The 21903-nt window shown below is 38.7% G+C and overlaps 2 protein-coding genes across 4 annotated transcripts in view; one reads left to right on the plus strand and one right to left on the minus strand.

Annotated features, from left to right (window-relative positions):
* The window catches only part of abcc8 (ATP-binding cassette, sub-family C (CFTR/MRP), member 8), a 60861-nt gene that overhangs the window by 20522 nt on the left and 18436 nt on the right, over positions 1-21903 (plus strand). Inside the window, exons 8-20 of one of the 3 annotated variants that reach the window (XM_062421294.1) lie at positions 351-515; positions 611-766; positions 6103-6237; positions 7425-7587; positions 8550-8590; positions 9985-10130; positions 12219-12333; positions 12543-12719; positions 13401-13473; positions 13582-13687; positions 18593-18625; positions 20770-20808; positions 21158-21256. In XM_062421294.1, coding sequence (XP_062277278.1) covers positions 351-515; positions 611-766; positions 6103-6237; positions 7425-7587; positions 8550-8590; positions 9985-10130; positions 12219-12333; positions 12543-12719; positions 13401-13473; positions 13582-13687; positions 18593-18625; positions 20770-20808; positions 21158-21256 — 1448 coding nt within the window. Of the gene's footprint in view, positions 1-350; positions 516-610; positions 767-6102; positions 6238-7424; positions 7588-8549; positions 8591-9984; positions 10131-12218; positions 12334-12542; positions 12720-13400; positions 13474-13581; positions 13688-18592; positions 18632-20769; positions 20809-21157; positions 21257-21903 lie in introns of all 3 variants that reach the window. The other 2 variants (XM_062421297.1, XM_062421295.1) reach the window with 2 other exon arrangements.
* mob2a (MOB kinase activator 2a) overlaps positions 1-21903 on the minus strand; it is a 108337-nt gene that overhangs the window by 3894 nt on the left and 82540 nt on the right. The gene's annotated exons all lie outside the window — the stretch shown is intronic.

Below are 21903 nucleotides of genomic sequence, written 5' to 3' on the forward strand. Positions count from 1 at the left end.
TGAACATAGCTGAACATAGCTGAACCACATACCTCTTTGGTTTCCAGCTCACACTCCACATATCAGCTGTGTTATACACTGTGAGGGCTCCACCTGAGTTTAGTTTGATTGAGTTTCGCATGCAGTATTGTAGCCTTCTGTGAAATGTAAATGATACTGTCTTGACTTTTGAAGTGAGAAACAGGAACAATCTTAGTTGAAATTCAATACTGACAAAAAACTCTCTAGGTCAAATCCAGGCCTCCAGAATGCAGCCTGTGTGATTGACCTTGCTGAGATTCCTGCATGACTGTCACTGATAAACCTGTCGATATCCCCCCTCCCCCCTTCCTACCTATCTGTGCTTCCAGATGAGGTTGCTTGGGATCTATTTCATTTCCTCCAAGGAGTTTCTGGAGAATGCATATGTGCTGGCTGTGCTCCTATTCTTCGCTCTTCTCCTGCAGAGGACCTTCCTCCAGGCTTCCTACTATGTGGCCATTGAAACAGGCATCAACCTGCGTGGAGCCATACAGGTGCAGTGCTTCAGAAATCCTCCATGTGACATGTTTTCTTATTCAGGTTTTACTATGAGTTCACAAAGATCCCAATGTGGCTTTTTTCTCCCCAGACAAAAATCTACAATAAGATTATGCGCCTGTGCACTTCCAACATGTCCATGGGCGAGCTAACTGTTGCTCAAATCTGCAGCCTGGTTGCCATAGATACCAACCAGCTCATGTGGTTCTTCTTCCTGTGTCCTAACCTGTGGGCCATGCCAGTACAGGTAAGAAACATATTTCTCTGCTCGGTTGGAGTGAGGTATTATACTGTGTTACGGATTTTATTTTTTACAATTCTGTTATTCTATTGCTATTTGATTACATTGTTTATTGTTGCACATCCTGTTGTGTTAAACTTCACTAAGCTCCGTTCAAGTTGTGTCCGTCACCCCACATTATTACGCTACATTGGATTCTACTGCTCTGTATTGTGCTGCCTGCTTTCTTTATTATTCCATATCTCACTTTGCATTGTGTTTGTCTTTTTCCATCTGACTCATAGTATGATGCAAAGTTGGCTTTAAAATCATGTTGAAAATAAAGGATTATATACAGAAATGTGAAGGCTGAAAACAGGGCATCAGGTGTTATAGCTCCTGTAGGAGTTAGAATAGATTCACTGCAAATGTGTGCAGTCAACTGAAAACCTGTGACCTTCATGTTTTGAAATATATCTATACGTGGGTTGTGTGATTCCTGAAATCAATATTATTATTCCATTCTGTGATGTTCTCAGGAGAAATTAGATTTTAAAACCTCTATCCTGGTATATCATAAAATGCAATCTCAGCAAACCCAAGAGATCAATTTGTTTTTCAATTGGAAATTGAGTATAACAGGAAATCTGATGGATGCAGTGTGTTACATCTGTGAAACTTTCTACCTTAAATTCTCTTTCTCTGTCTGTCTTTCTCGCACACAGCTCTATCCAAAGTCAATCTTCACTTGTGTTTTTGTCCCCTCTGACTTCTTATCATTTCATGCAAATCAAGTGTGAAAACAATTTTGCCCGGAATACATCTACTGTTACACACATGTCCACATGTGCGTATACATTCATATTAAAAAGAGAGAAACAGTAGTAGAAGTGGTGAAAGATGGTTGACAATATATGAGGCATTAAAAGCCTTTCAGTCAATAATGAAGGTGCAGAAAAAATATTTTTACAAAATGGTTGCAAGATGTTAAGAAGCAGTAAGTTAGAAAAAGGAGATGGAGTCTCCTGCAAATAAATGATTGTAGAATGATTGCAGTCAGTGGAGTTGGAGATGAACCACTAGTGTAATAAAACTTGTGAACAAAGTGGATTCAAGATAAAATGTTGCTCATTTTTTTCAGAAATGAGTTTCTGCAGCTAGCACAATGTGTGTGCAAATGTTTTACTGAAGTACTGTTACACTGCTTCCATCGCTTTTTTGGCAGCTATTTCTTCTGGCACCTCATTTTATGTTTGGAGAAATGTATTCTCTTATCTCTTTATAGCAGGGAGTGCTTTTCCAAGGAACAGAAACACAACTTGAACAATTTTTGTTAATATAACACACAGTATTACACAATATACACATGCAGGAAATGTGCATGTTCATGAACTGATAGCATTGCCTATTTACATTTTAGTTTGGCTGACATATAATTTACATGCTAAACTCTGCCTTATTGTATTTTCAGTGTTATTATATCTGCAGACAGTTTAAATGCATTAAAGCAGCCAGCAATGCTTCCAAATTGTGATGCTTCTGCAAACCAAGAATCACCAATACACAGTGGAGGCACTGATATAAAAATGTAAATGTTATGCTTACATAAAGAACAATCACAGCAGGTCAGACCCTGGCTGTGTGAGATCCTTAAACCTGCTGGTTTCTCACGTGTCTGAGCTGCATTAGTATTCTGTGTTTCTACCCACCTGTCTGTCCTATTTATGAATCCATTATGCCTCCTTTTTTACATTCTCCTGCGCTGATGGGAAGTGTCACTGGCTTGTTAAATGTTCACCAGTGATCTCAGGTGTGTCAATGGTTTTCAATAGCTGTTAAACTTTGTTAGAGCCTCTATTTATCTCTAAGACATTTTGATATATGAATCTTTCGGTGTTTATTGTGAAAAGCCTGCACTGACATTTCAGGGAATTAATCCTGTCCATCTGTGTGTCTCCAGAGACAGGTATGTGCTGTGTGTGTGCTGATCACCTTTCAGCTTGCAAAGGGTTCAACATAGTTAGATGCTTATGTAAAGTAAAAAGATGAATCCTTTTGTGATCCAAATTTGCTGAATTATTTATTAAGAGGCCTGTTGGCTGTAGACTATGAAATCCAGCCTTCATCATCCTGAAGTCAATTATTTGTCAAAAGCTCAAATTAAGTATTTGTTGATATCTGGATCACTACTAAGAAGCTGGTACACATTAATGTTTGGCAGTTATATTGTTATTTCGAGTCAAAATTCAAAAGTTCTTGTAGCTAGCAGATAGGAAGCAGCTGATGGCATGGCATATTATGTAGTGTGAAGCTTTTTAACAACGACACACTGCTAAATTAGGTGTGCTTCATGTCAGCAGCAGAAATAAACTGTGATGGGGTTTTGGGCTCCACAGCTGTACATTTTGCTATGGCAAATGTTGTAGTTACATATGACTCATGTCTACAAGAAATAGGCTGTAAAAAGGTGCTATTTCTAATGGGGTCCATACAAAAGGAAAGAAAATTTCATACCGCTGTTCTGTCAAACATTACCCGCCATGTCCCTGGTGGCATACATTATCCTGTGTCCTGGGGATGTCTGAATCCACCATGCGTTCAGTGTAATGCCAAAGACAGTGGGGGCTAGAAAAGAGCCATGGGCAGGTGGAATCATGACTCATCTCTGTTGTTAACTGGCAGAGAAAGAGTTAAATATTTAAGTGTCACCATTCTTAATTCATTATTTACATTACTGACTGATATTACAGTTGTATATTGGAAAAGATAACCTTGTAGAAATATGCAGCTTTGCATTTGTACTCCTTAGTAAGCATGTGTATAAATATCAGAGTACACATCCAGTTAAATAATAATGTCTGGTGTTTGCTACATTGACTTTCACTCACAGCAGGATTCAGATATGAGAGCTTTCTACATGGAGCCCAAGGCAGTTTTAAGCTTTATATGACTTGTATGCAGTGGCGTCACTAGGCATATTTTAGGGGGGCTTCAGCCCCCCTAAAATATTCTTAAGCCCCCCTAAATAATTTTATGTTCATTTATTAATTCTTTTTTTTTTTTTTTTTTTTACAAAAAAGGGCAGACAAATTCAATATAATGTGGCCAGAATATGAGTTCAAATAAATAATCATATAACCAGTCATTTTCAACTTAAATAAGATCATAAATCTTAGTTTCCCTTCACTTCATAGCGGAGGGTAGAGAGTCCGAGTCAGTGCGTCTTTATCCAATCCATTCCACTTGTTCCTATAGAGCACACCCACATCACAGAAATCCAGTCCACGTTTTCCAGGTTGCACTCTCTACCTGGGTACCTGCAGCATGTGTGAGCGGAGCATACAGAAGCAACTAGAGTAGCATTAGGATAAGGTGACCAGACGTCCCGGATTTCCGGGGACAGTCCCCGTTGTGGGTGACCTGTCCCCGGTCAAAGCTGTCCCCGAAAATGTCCCCGATTTTGACACTGATTGGGGGGAAAATGCGCGCAGATAAAATTACCAGTTATTACGGTAGCCATTTAACGCACCTCCAGAGAAGACGTCGTATGACGTACAGACGTCAACAACAATCTAGGTGTGTGTGTGTGTGTGTGTGTGTGTGTGTGTGTGTGTGTGTGTGTGTGTGTGTGTGTCTGAAGTGATGTAACGTTAAAGTAAGTATGATTGTTTATCTGAACTGAAGACCTGAGACTCGTTAAAATAATGGATTTTTATTCATTAATAATAAGTCAATGGCTCTTCTTCTTCTTACTAGAGGTGTATTTTGTTGTGACTTTTTTGTACTATTTGGGCCAGGCCAACGGCTGCAGGAACTGAATCAGAATAATACAGATAGAAGTGATCATAACTCTGCCATTTAGCTTATCTTACACATGTGAAATAGGAGACACATATATGATTACAGGAGAATTAAGATCAAACAACACTCAAGTATATGACTTGAGTGTTAACAATATATTCTTCAATATTTTGAAAATATATTGTCTCAAGTATAACTGGTTTCAATATTAGCAACTAAACTGACGCCGTAGCGGTTGTCATGGCAACTAACATAGCGCCGTAGCGGTTGTCATGGCAACTAACATAGCGCCGTAGCGATCATCATAGCAACTAAGCTAGCACCGTAGCGATCGTCATTTAGTGCACTTTACATACAATAATCACATACAACGCCAACCACACACAAATAGTAAACTCACCCTCCTCAAGGACGCACATGAGCACACAATGACACATCTTATTACACTTTGCCACCCTTAAAAACAGACGACATTCTTTGATGCTTCCACCCACCAAGTAACTGCCAATTGTAGCCATGTTATTTTAAAATGGTGTACTTTGTGAGAACACAGTGCTCTTTTTTTGCATACAGTTTTCGATAATACATGTGGGCTCTTAATGAATAAGAAGCATTGGTTGAATACGGCACTGTAGCTATGTGGATTTTTTCTTTTTTTGTTGTTGTTAATGCTGTAAACATACAGTACTTCCTGTGTTTGTTGTTGTACTGTGTTAAAAATGTAATGGTGGCCTAAAACATTTACACAGTAAAGTATCTCTGTTAAATCTGTCCAAAAAGTGGAATAGCAGTTTCTCAGTTTTTGTTAACTGTTTGTGAAATTAAACGTTCGCTCACATCCTGTGCATCTCCTGGGGGCTAAGCCCCCCCTGTCCTTAAAGCCTAGTGACGCCCCTGCTTGTATGTCTTCTCCTTGCAAACACAGCTTCTCAGAAAGGTGCTCTTATTAATACAGTTTTTAACCATGCTAGCATTTTTTCAATATTTGCCTGTCGGTCAGTCCAGACTGAAATTTCTTAACAACTATTTAGTGGATGGCCATCAAATTTTTGTGCGGACATTCATGGTTTTCAGATGATGAGTCCTAAATACTTTGGTGATCCCCGGACTTTTTGTCTATGTTTATCAAGTGTTTGTTTTGGGTTTTGAGTGCCATTATCAGGTCATTTTATTTTATACTTTGGTTTATAATTAAGTTCCTCCAAAACTAATGACATTCCCATCAATCACAGCTTTTTTTTTTTGTTTAGTGCTAATTTGAAAATGTTAGTATCCTAACACCTTAAACTAAGATGAGCATGGCAAAGATACCTTCTTGCCATCACCATGTTATCATTTTTATTGTGACTATATGTCATCATGCACATTTTAACATTTATCTCAAAGCACTACTGAGTCTTAGTAAAGCCTCAGGCAGCCACTAGCCTTGATGTAGACTTGGTCTTGTCTTAAGGTCAGCATTTAGTGTTGTGTGGTGTGACTGAAGACTTCTTCTTTGGAAATCTCACATTCCTATATTTTCCACAAATTTGATGTCTGGTTCTTCTTTGTACCTCTCTCAGATCATTGTGGGAGTGATCCTGCTCTACTACCTCTTGGGAATCAGTGCCTTGATTGGAGCAACTGTCATTGCCGTGTTAGCTCCTGTCCAATATTTTGTGGCCACAAAGCTGTCCCAAACACAAAAGAGCACTTTGGTGAGTATCCTCATGGGCCCTTTTACCTTTAATATATGTGTGTTGAGTGCTCCTGTTTTTAAATCCTAATGACTTTACTGATCCCCTGACTTTAAATTCAGTGCCAGAGTGGGTAAAAATGTATCTCAACCAGTGAGATATCATGACATCAACTTAATGAACTGCCACAACATTAAGTATCCTAATGCCACAGTTTGGTAAATATCTCCTAATAATTATACCTGTGCTTGACTGTAGCAGCAGCAGGGAGAGTATTGTGTTTCACAGTGAACCATTTTGACAGATATCGAATGGAGTACCGTGAAATTTGTTACAGAAATTCATTTGTCCTGAGGCATGAATTTTGACAGCTCTAATAATCCCCTGACTTTTCATCTAGCATCAAAGCAGAAGCAAATTCAAGCACAATTTTGTGTTGGAATGAATACCAAAATTGCACTGTGCACCTTTTCAGTACAAGCACAACCTCAGCTGTGTCACTCCATACACAATAGCACAAGTGGGCTTGTTTGAAGAGATGCAAGCACAAAGAAATGGCAACATTGGGCTCAACTATTGTAAGCAAATTGGAATCTCAAATTTTAGAAACTGATAGAGAAAAGCTAGTTTATACAAGACTGTATGGTTCCCACCAGTGTTGTCATGTGGTAAAATGAAAAGTAAACATTTTCTTCAATGTTTTGGCTCGGACCTGTCAGACCATGCAGAACTTGACTAACAGTGAAGGTCAGTATTGGTTCGTCCACATCATACCAGGTAATGAAGTGGATGTAATAATGTTGCATGCTCCAGATACACACACACTCTTAGATATAAATTTGGGAAAGAAGAACTTTGATTTATTCACATAACAGCAAAATGTTTTCAATCACACAAGATGCACATATCATGCCTCAAGGCTGCTGCCAACTGCTACAAAGCTACTATTCAATAGATAATTCAATAAGACAAGTCAAATGTAATGATAGTTTCCCAGAGTCTACAATCCTGTGAATCAAGGTATTATACCAAAAAAACACTTTTGTCTGATGGCTTTGGTGTTTATATTGGCAATTGAACCCACATAATAGAGCCAATGGTTTTGCCCCCTGGCTGCACCTCTTATAATACATCTCTCCTTGATGTGTCAGAACTTCTTTACTCATCTGTTACGATTGTGTAATCAAAGTCCTCCCCTTTGCTCTCAGGAATACTCCAGTGAGCGTCTAAAGAAGACCAATGAACTGCTGCGGGGCATCAAGCTGCTGAAGCTGTACGCCTGGGAACGCATCTTCTGTGACAGCGTGGAGGAGACCAGGGGCAAGGAGCTCACCAGCCTACAGGCCTTCGCTCTTTACACATCCATATCCAGTAAGACAGTCTTTGCACTCGACATTCCAACTTTTGAAATGGTAAAGAGAAAAAAATCCCCAAATTCATCATAAACTTTACATGTTTTTCTCTTGCAATTCCAATCTAGACCCTTACCATTTCCAGTCAGTATTATAAGACAGTACAAAATAACTAGGTGTAAATATAATATAAGCAAAGCTTAACTGGGATGTTATTGTTCTTCGATTTGTTTCCCATCAATCTAAAACATTCCTGCTCATTATGGTCACTCGATGCTTATTTGCTCTCTGCAGATTGTCCTCCTTATCTCCTTCCACATCCTCACAACAACAGTGGCTTCAGTCTGCATGGCTCCACCCTGGTGACAGATTGTGTCCAATCTAAAATCAATAATTACAGATTCAGGAAGAGAGAACAATAACAGTTTTGTCATTAACTTTTTCACAACAGTAATGAAAAAGGACAATGTCGTGATGAAACAAAGAGAAAGTTAACATGAAGTAACATGCAGTAACAACACTGTTTTTATTATGACAGTGTTCTGTTATTAGTTATAATGACAATTTGCTGTATTATAAACAACCAAAAGTGACAGGAAATAGATGGAGGCGTTGTTTGTAACAAATGTCCTCTAAAGATTCATCCAACCAGGATGTTGTGATTACTTTGTATTTACATACAATCACACCAGCCATGTATTTTTGGCTGGTGTGGTATTTTTGACTTTTTTAAAAATTAGTTAAGGACAGTTGTTGTGAAAGAAAACATGTTGAATGATCTCATCCCAATAAAACAAAAGTAAACTTTCAGCTGACGTTAAACTTACAAAATTAAAATCTTATTTGAGATGAGATGAGATGAGAAGTATTTTTTTGGATTTTCATAAAAACCCACACTTTAGCTGTGAATAGTTAGTTCTCCACATAGTGTTGTTTGTTTTGACTCCAGAGTCTCACACTCTTTGATTTTCTGCTTTTCAGTTTTCATGAATGCAGCCATTCCCATCGCAGCTGTATTGACGGTGAGTGTAAATTCCAGTTCTCCCATTGCAGCCAGTTCAATGGTCTGTCCACTGACCATGGTCACTATCTATCTATCTATCTATCTATCTATCTATCTATCTATCTATCTATCTATCTATCTATCTATCTATCTATCTATCTATCTATCTATCTATCTATCTATCTATCTATCTATCTATCTATCTATCTATCTATCTATCTATCCATTCATCCATCCATCCATCCATCCATCCATCCATCCATCCATCCATCTATCTAGTCTAGTCTAGACCAATTGTTCAGTGGTTTTTCATGTGGTCCTTGTCCCCAAACACCTCCTCACCTATCTGTCTTATTTCCTCTTCTTCGTTCTCTGTCATTTGGCTTCTGTTAGCTGTTAATGCATTGTTTTTGTTGATGGAGACAAATATCACCATAAATCGTAATATTTTGTCTATGAATTTAAATTAAATTCCTCTCACACACACAATCATACTCTGATGGTAGAGGCTGCCATACAAGGTGCCAACCTGCTCATCAGTATCTAATCTAATGCACATTTACGCAAACACTCACACACTGCTGGCACAGCCATCAGGAGCACTTTAGGGTTCATTGTCTTGCCCCTTAATAATCTATAAGAGTATATTTAACAGACAAAGGATTATGCTCTCTGACAGTTATGCAGCTAACAGTGTTGCCAACACGGCCAGAGAATTGACACAGTGGATTAGGACCACAAAGACCAGTCAACTGACCACTCACTAGCTGGTCCAGACCACTAGTTTCAGGGCCCCTAGTGGTAGTAAGCAGTGATCCATGTTAGCGATCATGGTCAATGGACAGACCACTGAACTGGCTACAACCTCTTCTCCCATTAATTCACCTAAAAGTTAAAGATAACTTGTGCATCTTCTTGCTGTGGTGTCAAGTTATAAGCCAGCAGCTATTGAGCTGAATGAATCCTGTTCACTTCCCTCAGTGTGAAGGACAGAGCAAAGACAGTGCCATACAGTCTGACTCTAAGATGTCAGTGACATTTCACAGAGACACATCGGTGGTCTCTCTGACAGCACCACACTAAACCCTGTCTGTATTTATAGAAGTCCTTCATGGTTGTGGAGTTGAGTGGTGACAAATTACAAAAGTCAGACAGATATCAAGGAGAGGGACAACTATAAAGGACAAATGTAGACAAATGATTCATCTTTGATATAATTCTATCTTGCCTCTCAGCCTCTTGATTGGACAGCTCAAGTTCAACAGCATGTTGATGCCGACAGCCAGAGAATAAGTTCTGTTAATCTTCGTGGGGTCTTTTTTAGGACAGGTCATGAGTTTTTAGCGTTCCATGCTGTAAATCCATGCTGTTAAGACTAACCTTCATCATTCTTTCCCTCCTCTCATCCGGCAGACGTTTGTGGTTCATGTCCACATCTCTGAGGACGCTGACCTGTCCCCAGCTGTGGCCTTTGCCTCTCTATCCCTCTTTCACATCCTGGTCACCCCCCTCTTCCTGCTCTCCAGCGTGGTGCGCTCCACTGTCAAGGCTCTCGTTAGGTGAGGAACTAAAACATATTCAGACATTCAACATTTATAGCACATTATCATACAGTTAGATTTGGAGGAAACACATTGTCATGAACCTTATCAGCCGTGTAAACAATGATAGTATCAGGCTATAATGTCTGCACTGTACACCTGCATGAACATGATTGGATGTTACCAGTCACACAGCTGGGAATGAACCAATGCTTGTGAAGAACATTATAAATGGCTGATCCTAATCAGTCAATACAAGTGTGACTTCAGTGCTCTGCCTGAACTAATGCTGCGCTTCATCTCCTAATCTATATATAAACTATGAAGCACTGGTTTGTTTGTCTTGTGATTGAGTGTATTGGTTAGGAAAGGTCTTAGAATAGCAATGCAAAAGAGGAGTCTGGGCTGAAACAACAGAAACACCACTGAGAATAAACAGAAAGCACCATATTGAGATAAAGCACTTAACCTTGTCCTTGTACAATAGATGGATCAGCTGCATTATTGGATCAGCCAGTGTTTACATAACAAATTGCCTCACTTCTTTGTCATTTAAGTACACCAGCCTGTGACGCTAAAATGTTTCGCTATTTATTTCAGCAATTAGTTTAACAATTAGTTTGGCAGCTAAGACGTGATTAGCATGATGCAGAGCTACAAATCTCCCCTCTGTTATTAATCTTGCACAAGTCAAAAATCCTCCATCTTGTCACCTATCTGGTCACGTACACTGCTTTTCTTATTATATTGAGCTTTAATATTTATGTTGGTACTCCTCTATTTTTTATAGAATCTATATAGGATGATTAAGAAGGGTTTTCACCATTTGGCAGTTCTGTAATAAACAAACTCGCTGCTTTGCCTGAAGTGGTTAGCTGCTCTTTGTAGATGGAAAATATCTACAAATGGGGCCATTAGCATCATGAATTACTGCTAAAAGATTCAAACCCTCTTCTGTGGATGTCTCATCAATCAAGTGAGGCAGAGCTTGTTTCTTTAAGACTGTATTGGCAATTAGGGCACACCATTTTATATCCCATTATCTCTGTCTGAACAAGGTAAAGAGATTAAACTAACTGATGTAAATTGTCTTGGATTCCACATTACTAATTACACATGTTCTATTCAGGTTGGTGCTGGTCTAAGCACCTTATTTGAAGTATAGCCTTTCTTTTTTAAGTGTAGAGGCTGCCTGTGATCCTTTGAGATGCCTGCCTGGGGACTGGGAACTGATACACTTTTTCAGGGACTGGAAAAACAAACCTTATTTGGGTTCAGCAGCCCAGTTTATCTTCACACTTAAACATGAGAAAATGTGAAGAGCATTGGTAAAAAAAAAAAAAAAAGAAAAGAAAAAAAAGGAGGCTAGCAACAGCATTATATTATTATATAATGCGAAGTCACTGCAGAAACCAACCTTAAAAAAAAGTCTTGATATGTTGCTGCATAGGCATCAGACTGAAACTTGCTGTTCTCTATAGTGGAAACATTTATGTGATCATATGGACGCTTATCATACTGTTGTCAATACTGAAGTGTAGCTGCTGTTATAGACAGTATGGCTCGTTTACTTGCACTTCTCTGAAGTACATATCTTAATTCATGAGATATATGCACACATGAATAAAACAAATTGAGGAAATCTGTCCCAGTTGAGATGATTTCAACCAATTTCAGATCAGTTACTAAGCAGAGATTTAGTAATTAGATGTAATTTGCATGCATCAGCAGAAGGAAGCATGTGTTCTCATTTGGGAGGCTACACAGAAGATAAGCGATTGTAATTTGAAGATGTAGAGATATGTGAGCGTGTGTGTGAGAGAGAGAAGGTGAAGATAGAGCTCATTCTTAGTGAACCAAGTTCAATTGATTTTCCAGTCCGCCTCACTGGTTGAATAACGTGGCAGTGAAGAGTTGGAATGCAATTGTCTTTACATGAGTGACAGTGATCTACTTTAAGGTCTATAATCAGTGTAGCTGTGTCTGGTGTGATAGTTGAATGCATCAGGATAGTTTCGAGAAGTTTCTTGATTTATATATTATATTTATACATATTTCATCATTAGGGAGTCGGCTCTGTTTCTTTGTTTTCTGTTTGATCTGCAGTGTTCAGAAGCTCAGCGAGTTTTTCTCAAGCGATGAGATTGGAGAAGAACAGGAGTCCAGAGTGATGTTAACACCTGGCTCCAGCAATCACAACCAAAATAGATACCAGGCTGTGGTAAGTACATGCACAAATATAAACACAAGCAAACATTTTTCTGTGTAAGCTTAATTTAGGCAACAAGGCTTATCAAAATCTCCCCTGCTGGTGCATCCAGGCTGTCTCACTTTGCTTTGAATGTTGTTCTTTCCTCCACCTTATCGTCCTCCTGTATTCACCATTACCTTTTTGTCCTATGTGCTGGATGTTATACAACCCTCCTCTAGTCATCCTCTAAATCCTTCCCTCCATCTTCCTCCTCCTTTTTGTCCCGACGCCTCCAGCCCCTGAAGGTTGTGAATCGGAAGCGCCCCCCGAGGGACGACTGGGACAACTACAGCTCACAGGGGGACCAAAAGGGTGATGGACATTCCCAGAATGTGGACCAAGACATCTGTATCAAGGTGAGATGGATAAAATGAGAGAAGTGGAACTTACCAGAAAACTAAAAGCAAAAGGCAACAGTAAGTTTGCTATGCTCTAAACTGCAAGTGATGCGGTCACTAACAAGATGAATTAACCCTCCAAGTTTGATCAGAGCTGAAGTAGTGGTGTGACAACACACAACATTTGACCTTTTGTTAAAGGTGTAAATTTCACATGCAGGATAAATGGGGGAAAATAGATTTTCTCTCCAGGTTTTCACACAATCAGACGAGCTGACGGTTAGGACCTTTAAGGATTTCTTTACATGAGGAACAAAAACTGTTGATTCTGTTGTTGTGTCAGATTTTATTATAGAAGAAGAGATCTTAGTGTTTTGAAAGTTTTCTTCCAATTATGTCAGTTTTTCTTTTTGACTCCAGTGATGCAACCACCAACCAAAGTATCCTGAATATTACTGGAGCATGATATATCTCATCACTCTTCAAAGATTACATAATAAGTTCTTTCATAAACTTTGATTCATCTGCTCATGTAATTCTCTGTACATGTATCATGTATGCTAATTAATGGTGCCAGTTCTTCTCCTTTCTCTCTTGCATAAAATTTGTCCAAACACAAATCTGTGTAGTTTTCTGGGGGGAAAACAGTTAACTGTTTAAATGTTAAAGAGAGTGATGTGTGCTGTATCTGCTCCTCAGATAATTAGTGGTTATTTCACCTGGACCGACGGACCACCAACACTTTCTAATGTGGACATCAAGATCCCTTTTGGTGAGTGTTATGCAGCGTGAATGTACAATCTGCCTCTTCAGTTCCTTCAGTTTCTGTCTGTTATTGGCTTGTTCACTGACCAACTCTCTTCAATATCACATCTCTCAGGTAAGCTGACTATGATTGTGGGTCAGGTGGGTTGTGGAAAATCGTCTCTGCTGCTGGCGGCACTGGGAGAGATGCAGAGAATATCAGGATCAGTCACCTGGAACAGGTCAGCGACAAGTTCACTGATTCACTTATTTATTGATTGCCAAAATCTATCTGTGCCAATCAAGCCTGTATCAATGTAAAGCAATTTTTATCCATCCCATGACTCTCATTTTCTTATATACTCAGAATGTAATCATAATAACTATACTATATAACTATACTTATTATTTAATTATAATATTAAATAATAGTATAATTAAAACTCTTCTTCTTTTCCCCGATTGTTACACAGTTGCAAACAAAATAATTATGGAGTTATTCATTGTTTGATCTGATTATAACCAAATCCAAATTCATTCAATTAGAAAGCAGTAAAACCCATGTGCCCTCAGGGAAAGCTCTGTACTGTATGTTACACAGTTCATTATTGAAATGAAATTTAGTGTAAAGGTGAAAGGTTAATAGGAAGTGAATTGCTTCCTGCAGACCACTCTGACGATATCACGGAACGTTTCCCTCCCTCATCCTCAGCTGTGTGGCAGCTCTTTAAACCTCTCGGGTAATTGGTCTGTCAGGGTCTGTTTGATCATTTTATTTATGTTTTTGTGCAGCAATAATTTCTGCGTCCCTGACAGGGAAATGAAATTAGGATCAAAATGAGCCCTGCGAGTTCCCTCTCATCATTTGTAGGTCAGTGAAGTAGAGCTGATTTTGCAGCTTTTGTTTTTTATGGTTGGATGAACATGAAGATTAGTTCATTGCACCACTAACAAACAATTTGTCAGATTCAGATGTGGAAACATCCCAACACACTTCAGACTGCACATAGAGTAGATGTGCAATTACTAACATTTCACTGGTTGTAGTTTCCATCCTGAGGGTTGGGACCACCAAGGGTTCAAAGGATAACTCTCATGAGATGATTTACCAGATAAAAAAGCAGAAAAAACTACTTTTTGATCCATAAAGTTGTTTATGTCTTTTTTTCTCATGAATTACTGGATATACTCTACCTCTAAATTTAATTCAAATAATTAATAGAATTTTTTTTTAAAGTTTTTGAAAAAATCAAGTTCTTTTTCTTACTTTGTGAAGTTTTGAAAAACATTTATGCTAAATAATGTAAAGTTATGTCCTTGTAGTGGTTAACATTGTAAAAATCTATCTGTAATTTCACATCACTGTGCTTTAAAAATATATGTAGATTCACACACAGACATGCTATGGAGTCAGACCAGCACAAATTGGAGCATGTTTCTTAGACTGGACATCTTTTTTTTTTAACCTCTGGAGTCCTTTTGAGAAAGCACTTATCTTGCTGGAGAATGTGGGTGACCAATTATAAGCTTTAGTAAAAGTAATCCCAGTGGATCTGGAATGGCAGCGGACGTTTCAAATAGCACCGCTGAAACTGAATCCTAGTATCTCAGCAAATGCATTCTGGGCATCTTTAGCCTGTATCTTTTGCATCCAAATATCTTGTAACCTACCCATGATAGCAATGCTATTAGTCTCCATTTGTAAACAAGTTTAGTTCCCCATACATGATTGTCATAGTGCCCCTGGCAGCCCCCCCAATCTTCACACACTTCTCTCCTGATGCCAGGGCAGTGCTGGCTTTCCCTCTGATACCCCCTTTCCGGGTGCCAACCCCTCTCACTGATCATGTGTCTCAGGAAGAGACGAAGGAGCTCTCCTAAATTCAGAGGAGTTTGTTTGTATGTTTCCACCACTGTCTGTTGGTGTTATTGTCATGTTTCAATCCCGAACATTTATATCCACACATGTGTGGACTGTTGTCTGGAGAGGAAAGGTGAAAAAATGAATTCTGAACAGCCGATGACAGGTGAAGCAGACACAAATCACTGAGATGAGAAATACACATCAAGTCAAGAGAGGATAAGCGAGAAAACCAGAGCAGTATGTGCCCGGCAGGAGGAAACAACATGACTAATCAAAAGAGCGAACGTGCAAGCATGTCAGATTTATGAAGGCAACCTCATCGACTTGTTTGATGGTGTCAGCTGTTACGGGTCAGCTGATGGCATTTCTGACTTAAGTGCTCTGCCTTTGTGCATGTGTGATCATTTAATCGCGTATTCCAAACTGTTCTGGTTACCTGACAACTCAGACTTACCAGAAAGGTCATTTAGCAGTTGTTCTGGAGCTTTTGATCATAGTCAGTAATCTTCCTTGGCCCAGCCTTTATGGAATTTCCATTTTTCTCATTCTTAAATATTAAGCTGACATATATATCATCTTAAAATTCAAAACTGAAAGTTAGTTTTTGACATTTGAACCAGTAGTTGACCAGATTATCTCACCACAAGGTCCACTGGTCTGTCAGCTATTGTTTCCAAGATCAAGAAATAACTTTAAGTCTGATATTTAAGTCAAAAAAGATTTCATCAGCATACCGTCACTTCTGCTTCTGGCTACATTTTTTTGGATTAAATCAAAGGGCTCTGTTTTTCTCCGAGCTGTGCTTGTTATTGTAGGAAATAATCAATACTGTGTTAAAACAGCATCACCCACAGGACCAAGTCTTTCTGCTCTCTCTTCACTGTGTTAGCTACTTGCTTTTAATAAAGTCTAGTGAGATTTTGATGAATTAAAGCCCATTAGTGGGCAGAATTACAGGTCACAAAGGCTGGCATCTTTCCTCGGTGGGTGATGTGTTCACTGACGCTGTACTTCACATATGCAATTTGTCATTTCCATCGGTGGGACCCCCCCGACACACACACTCACACTCTTCCTAACCCACCTGCTTCCTCTGGTTCATATTGTCCTCCTTCGCTGCTCTCCCAATCCAAATATGGCACAGAGCAGGGAGCGTTTGGGATTTCTTAGCCGTTAAAGCGGATGACTATTTGTATCTTGACCTCAGTTTCCAGTGGAAGCAGTGCAGGCTGGATATCTTATGTTCACTAAAATAATATCTTATGTCCAGACTTTCAAAACTGGGAAGCACAGCCAGTTGGATGGTGAGGCTGTGACCTCATCACACCCCCTAAAATAACTAACTGCAATACATCTACTGGCTGACCCCTGTGTGGAGTGTAAAAGGAGTTTTTTTCTGTAGGGGATCAATAATGCAATTTGCGTGTAGACTGGTTTTAATTATTGATCTGAAGAATCAATAAAAGAGAATAAAAGTTGACAAATAGGAAAGCATTTTCAGTCTGAGGGCAGACAGTGTGTTTATCAGGCGTGGTCATCACAATGTACACGCATCAATACTCTCCTTCATCATTAGTGAGAATTTTAGTTGTAATGATGGGTGTTTAAGTTTATTAAAGACAGTTTCAAACTGTGAGAAGGCTTTGATGATTAGACTTGTCTTATACGACTCCCTAATGAATTTGCCTCTAAAATGACATTAAGTCCTTAAAGATGTTGATTGACATGAAGAGGAAATAACCCTTGATAGTTCAGTGAAAGATAAAGGTTATGAGTAATCATCTCCTGATCCCTCCCTCCGGATGAATATAATCAGCTGTCCATTCAGGCTAAGTGTCTTTCAAGTGTCATTAAGTGATGAGGTCTGATGAGGTAATTTTCTGAGGGGGTGCTTTCACTTTAGAAATTGCTCAGTTAAGTTCTCATAATTGAGGAAATCTGTCTGGTTACAAAAAGTCAACGTATTATTCAACATGACATATGACATGATAGTTTCACTTTGAAAGTTCACATGTCTTCAGTGAAAAGTCATTATTTTAACCCCCTTCCCATACGACATTTGTTTTATGTGTGATCACAAATCTACTAAGGAATTCAGGTACTATTTTAGAAGCGTACTCTTGCCAATTTTTCTCCTGTTATCTTTTTATTAACTTTTAAAAACTTAAATCTTGAATTCATAAACAGACAGATCGACCATTTTCATCTTCCTTTTAGCAAAATCAGACATGGCCAGTATCCCTGAAATATAGTGACACAGAGATATAGATACTATTTCATTACATTTAATTAATGAAGTCTTTCTTTTTTTATGTGAAAATCTTTAGCTGACTGTGGCTCTTGCTTTCCATACTTATTATTTTCATAGATTATTTTATCAATATATGTTTTTATATTATTATTTTTTGAAGTAGTAGTGAAGATCCACTTTATGAGATGTCAGCTGCTTGACTTCTCCTGTCATATCTGTTTTGTTTTCTTTGTATTCATTACTTATATTCATTAGTATTACTAACCTTTTTTCAAATGTGCTCCCCAAAAAGTACAAAATAGTAATTTGATTTAACAAAAAATTTACAAAATATTAATCATAAATGTGCAGCATTTCTACAGTAAGTAAAAATGTAAAGTGTGTAAAGCAGCCTGTTCAGAGTACATTTTTTTGTGTGTTTTTCAATAGCTGGTATGTAGATGTCTTAAATTCAGCTTTACACCGCCTGAATATAATTGCTGTCACTGTTTACTTCTACTTCTCGTTCTTATCTTACAGCCAGTGACAGCAGCATTTACATGTATATACGATGCATGTCAGACCTTCTTAAATGTCAGTCACCAGCTCATTTCTGAACAGCTGTGCTCTCTGCTGTTACGGCTGCCATTTAAAAGCTGCAAGAGTAAACTGGTGTAAATCAGTCCTCGCTCTCTGGTTGTGCTTAGACATGGCTGGAGTCACCTTCTCAGGACGAGTGGGAGAGGTGTCAACTTGTCAAACCTAAAAATACACGTCTGCGTCTACTGGGCATGTGCAAAGCCACAAACAGACAATAAGATCTTAATGATTTTTGAGTTTAGGACTCAACATGTGGATGTTTTTGTGCACGTGTGTGTTTCTGTGTGTATGTGTGTGTTACCTAATTTCACAAATCTCCCTTGACCTCTGGCAGTTTTCCCTGAAATTTTTAAATAACTGAATTGCTTTAATCCTGCAAATGACAAATCTCAATTACAGGATTCTTACAGTTGGAACACTTCCACTAATATTTTTCTCTCTATTTTCTTACAGCCTGCCCATCCTGGAGTCTGAGGGAGATGAAAGGTATGTGTTGCAAGTTGCAAAAAAAGCCCAAACACCCAAAACATAAACCACATAAATGCTTTGAGATCAATTTTGACCTCCAGAGGACAAAAACCTAAAAATATTTACAGCCTGGATTACTGGAACAGTTACAAACCACAAGTACTGTCTGCTGTATACCTGTTTTTGATGAGGGAAGATATTTGACTCTTTCCTCTCAGTGATGTTGAAACAATAATGGACACCATCAAGCCCCCTGTTATAAATGAAGCTCTGCTGACAGTTCATAATTGTCACTGGTTTAGTGTACACAAATAGTGATGTTATTCTAGCATCTATGTGTTACTCAGCTGGGTTTCTCATTCACTGTTTTCACTTTGGAAACACACACACACACACATGCAGATTATTCCACGCTAACCTGCTGTCGGCAGCAATATATCAGACTATTTGACAGCTGGTGTTGTGTCACTGGCTGGTGTCCCTGTTTCTTTTCTTTTTTTCTTTTTAGATTTTTTCAGCATAGATGCCTTTATTTAGCAGTAGACAGATAGGAAACATGGGGGACAGAACTTTTCTTTGCTCCATGTGTCTATTGATATCATAATGCTTTTGGGTTTGAGTGTTTTTGCCGATAAACATTTCTGTTCAATAACACATGTATGACAGACTGTAGTTGGTATAAAACATTACACCAGTCCTCACTGCCCTTCACTGGTCCACTGTGAGTCTTAAAATTGATTTCAAGCTTTTACTGCTTGTAATAAAGCCTTGAATGGTTGGGCTTCTGCCTACTATTTGCCATTAACAAGGAGCTCCTTGGAGATCTCATGCAGAAAAATTCTGTGTCCTCTTCTTAAGAATCACTTTTATGTTATGGCTTTTTTTAAACTGATGGTATTTGCCGTAAATATTTAAATGATTTTTACTGTGTCTATATCTTATGTTTTGGATTTGATTTACAAGTATATGTTTTTATTGTAAAGCCAAATGTAATTATTATTATATGTTTGTTTTTACAGTCTAGTCGTGAAAATGAACAATGTGGAATGAGGACAAAATACTAAAAGTCACTGCTCATCAAAGTAATGTCCATTTAAAAACATTTATTCAAAACATTATTCTACCTCATCACACTAACAATGTCATGGTACTTTGAATTATCTGAGCCTTTTCAGATAATAAATACAAAACATACACTCAAAAACAACCTGATTCATAATGCAAAGGACAACAGATTGACAGAAAACACCTTCAGTCAGGATCAGGATAGACACGGCTGCCAAGTCAGGAAGGAAGGATGCCACATGGTGCAAGTGTCACCTGAGTAACTTCCTGTAGTTCCTCTGGCTCGTCCCTTCAGGTTGAAATGAGTTTGCCCTAAACTCTATCAGTCAGTGAAGATGGGAGGAATCAATTCATGAACTTTTTTTTATATATATAATTTTTCATTGCACTTCCATTTAGTCTGCTGGACAGATCAAATGAACAATGTTGAATTTAGATAGGCTCAGCAGTTTGTTTAATTTTATACCACATGGTCTAAGTACCAACACCTCACTATAAAACAGAAAATCTGATTTGTCTGTCTCTTCATTTGATGAGTCTGCAAGTTCCTCCCACATTCTGATGCTAGAGATCCAGTATGTTATCATATTACATTAAGTGTGTGTGCAGGTACGTGGAAACCATCCCATGTTTTCTCATTCCAAGCACACTGCCAGCCTTCACAGTTTACAGTGAGAGACAGACACTAGATTACAAAGATACCAGCGAACAGCAACAATCTTCTGACCAGCTTCAGACTTCATGTTGACATACTAAACTCAGCCTGAGGGATCAGATCCTCCAAGAACTGAGTGCATCACAATTCAGAACAGTTAATGCTAATTTCTATATCAGCAAATTACAGGAAGACACATTGGGGTGGGGTGAGGGAGTTATTTTGAGGCAGGATAAGATCACTGCTAATGATAGACATGTTCATGTAGGGCAGTGGTTAGCCTGCTTGTATTTGGGCTGCTGAGCTGTGGCCTGGTTGCCATGGTGAGGGATGAGCGTGCGTGTGTGTGTGTGTGTCTGTGTCTGTGTGTTTGTTTTCTGTTAATCATTACAGGAAAAAGGTGGAGTATTACTTATCTAGTGTCTTGATGTTTTCTCCACAGTCCCACAGACAGAGATGCAGCGAGTGACGGAGATATCAGGTGAGCTCTCACAACAGCATGCCATTTACCTTGCAGTCTCCATGGAGACATGTCACTATTATCAGCAGAGGAGGACAAAACGCATTGAAGATAATAGAGAGTGAGATACTCCCTCAGATCATATATTGACCCCCAACCATCAGCTGCATATTGACTTTACAAATACACCCGGACCAGTTCTTTATGTACTGGATTTATTTTTATGCATGGCCAGGAGAAGAGTCACTGTGGTCCAGAGGTTAAACAAGTTTGTAATCTTAACCCACATGTGTAAAACAACAACTTGCAACATACAAAGAAGATTATTTGTTTGTTTGACTCTTCTGAATGCATTTTCCACCTCTGGTAGGAAGAGAGATGCTGTGGCCTACGCTTCCCAGAAGCCCTGGCTGTTGAATGCCACCTTGGTGGAGAACATCACATTTGAGATGCCTATGATCAAATCAAGGTAAGCTCAGATGAAACCCTGCTGCGCTTCTCCACTGATGCCAATGTTGAGTAGGTTAATTAAGAGAGTGCTGCAAGTAGTGGAAACAGATGTGTTTTCATTTTATGCCTTTATTAGGCCGTTTAAAATAGAAGATGAACATGAACATGAATGATGAAAAGAAAATTAAGGGAGAGACGAGAGCATCGGCCTGTAACAAAGCCTGACTCAGTTTATTGATGCTGAGATTCATAGTTGTGGCAGCCAGGGTCTCCCAACCAGAAACACTTTCAATTTGCACACAAAAAAATGTGTAAAGTGCTCAGAGCAAATAGAGGTTGTTTCGTCAATGTTAAGATAAGAGCTACTTATTGTCTCCTTTTCTTAAAGAGGACATTGTTTTTTGTGATTTTCTGCCATTTATATACTGTTATGATATTGGATGTCTATGTTAAACATAGTGAATATGTGTAAAAATGCTTCCTGAAGTCAAGAGCCCAGTTATGATGACATCAAATTGTTCATGCTAACAAATGGCCATCTGTAATGTAGTCTTTGTTGCTATGGTTACGGGTCATTCATGTTGTACACACGCATATTTCTGATTAGATTTGGGCTTGACATATGGATTTGAGAAGTTTCCATTTTGAGTGAATAACGAAGTGAAA

This window comes from Scomber scombrus, chromosome 6 (assembly GCF_963691925.1).
Source record: "Scomber scombrus chromosome 6, fScoSco1.1, whole genome shotgun sequence".
In the NCBI taxonomy this organism is placed as follows: domain Eukaryota; kingdom Metazoa; phylum Chordata; class Actinopteri; order Scombriformes; family Scombridae; genus Scomber; species Scomber scombrus.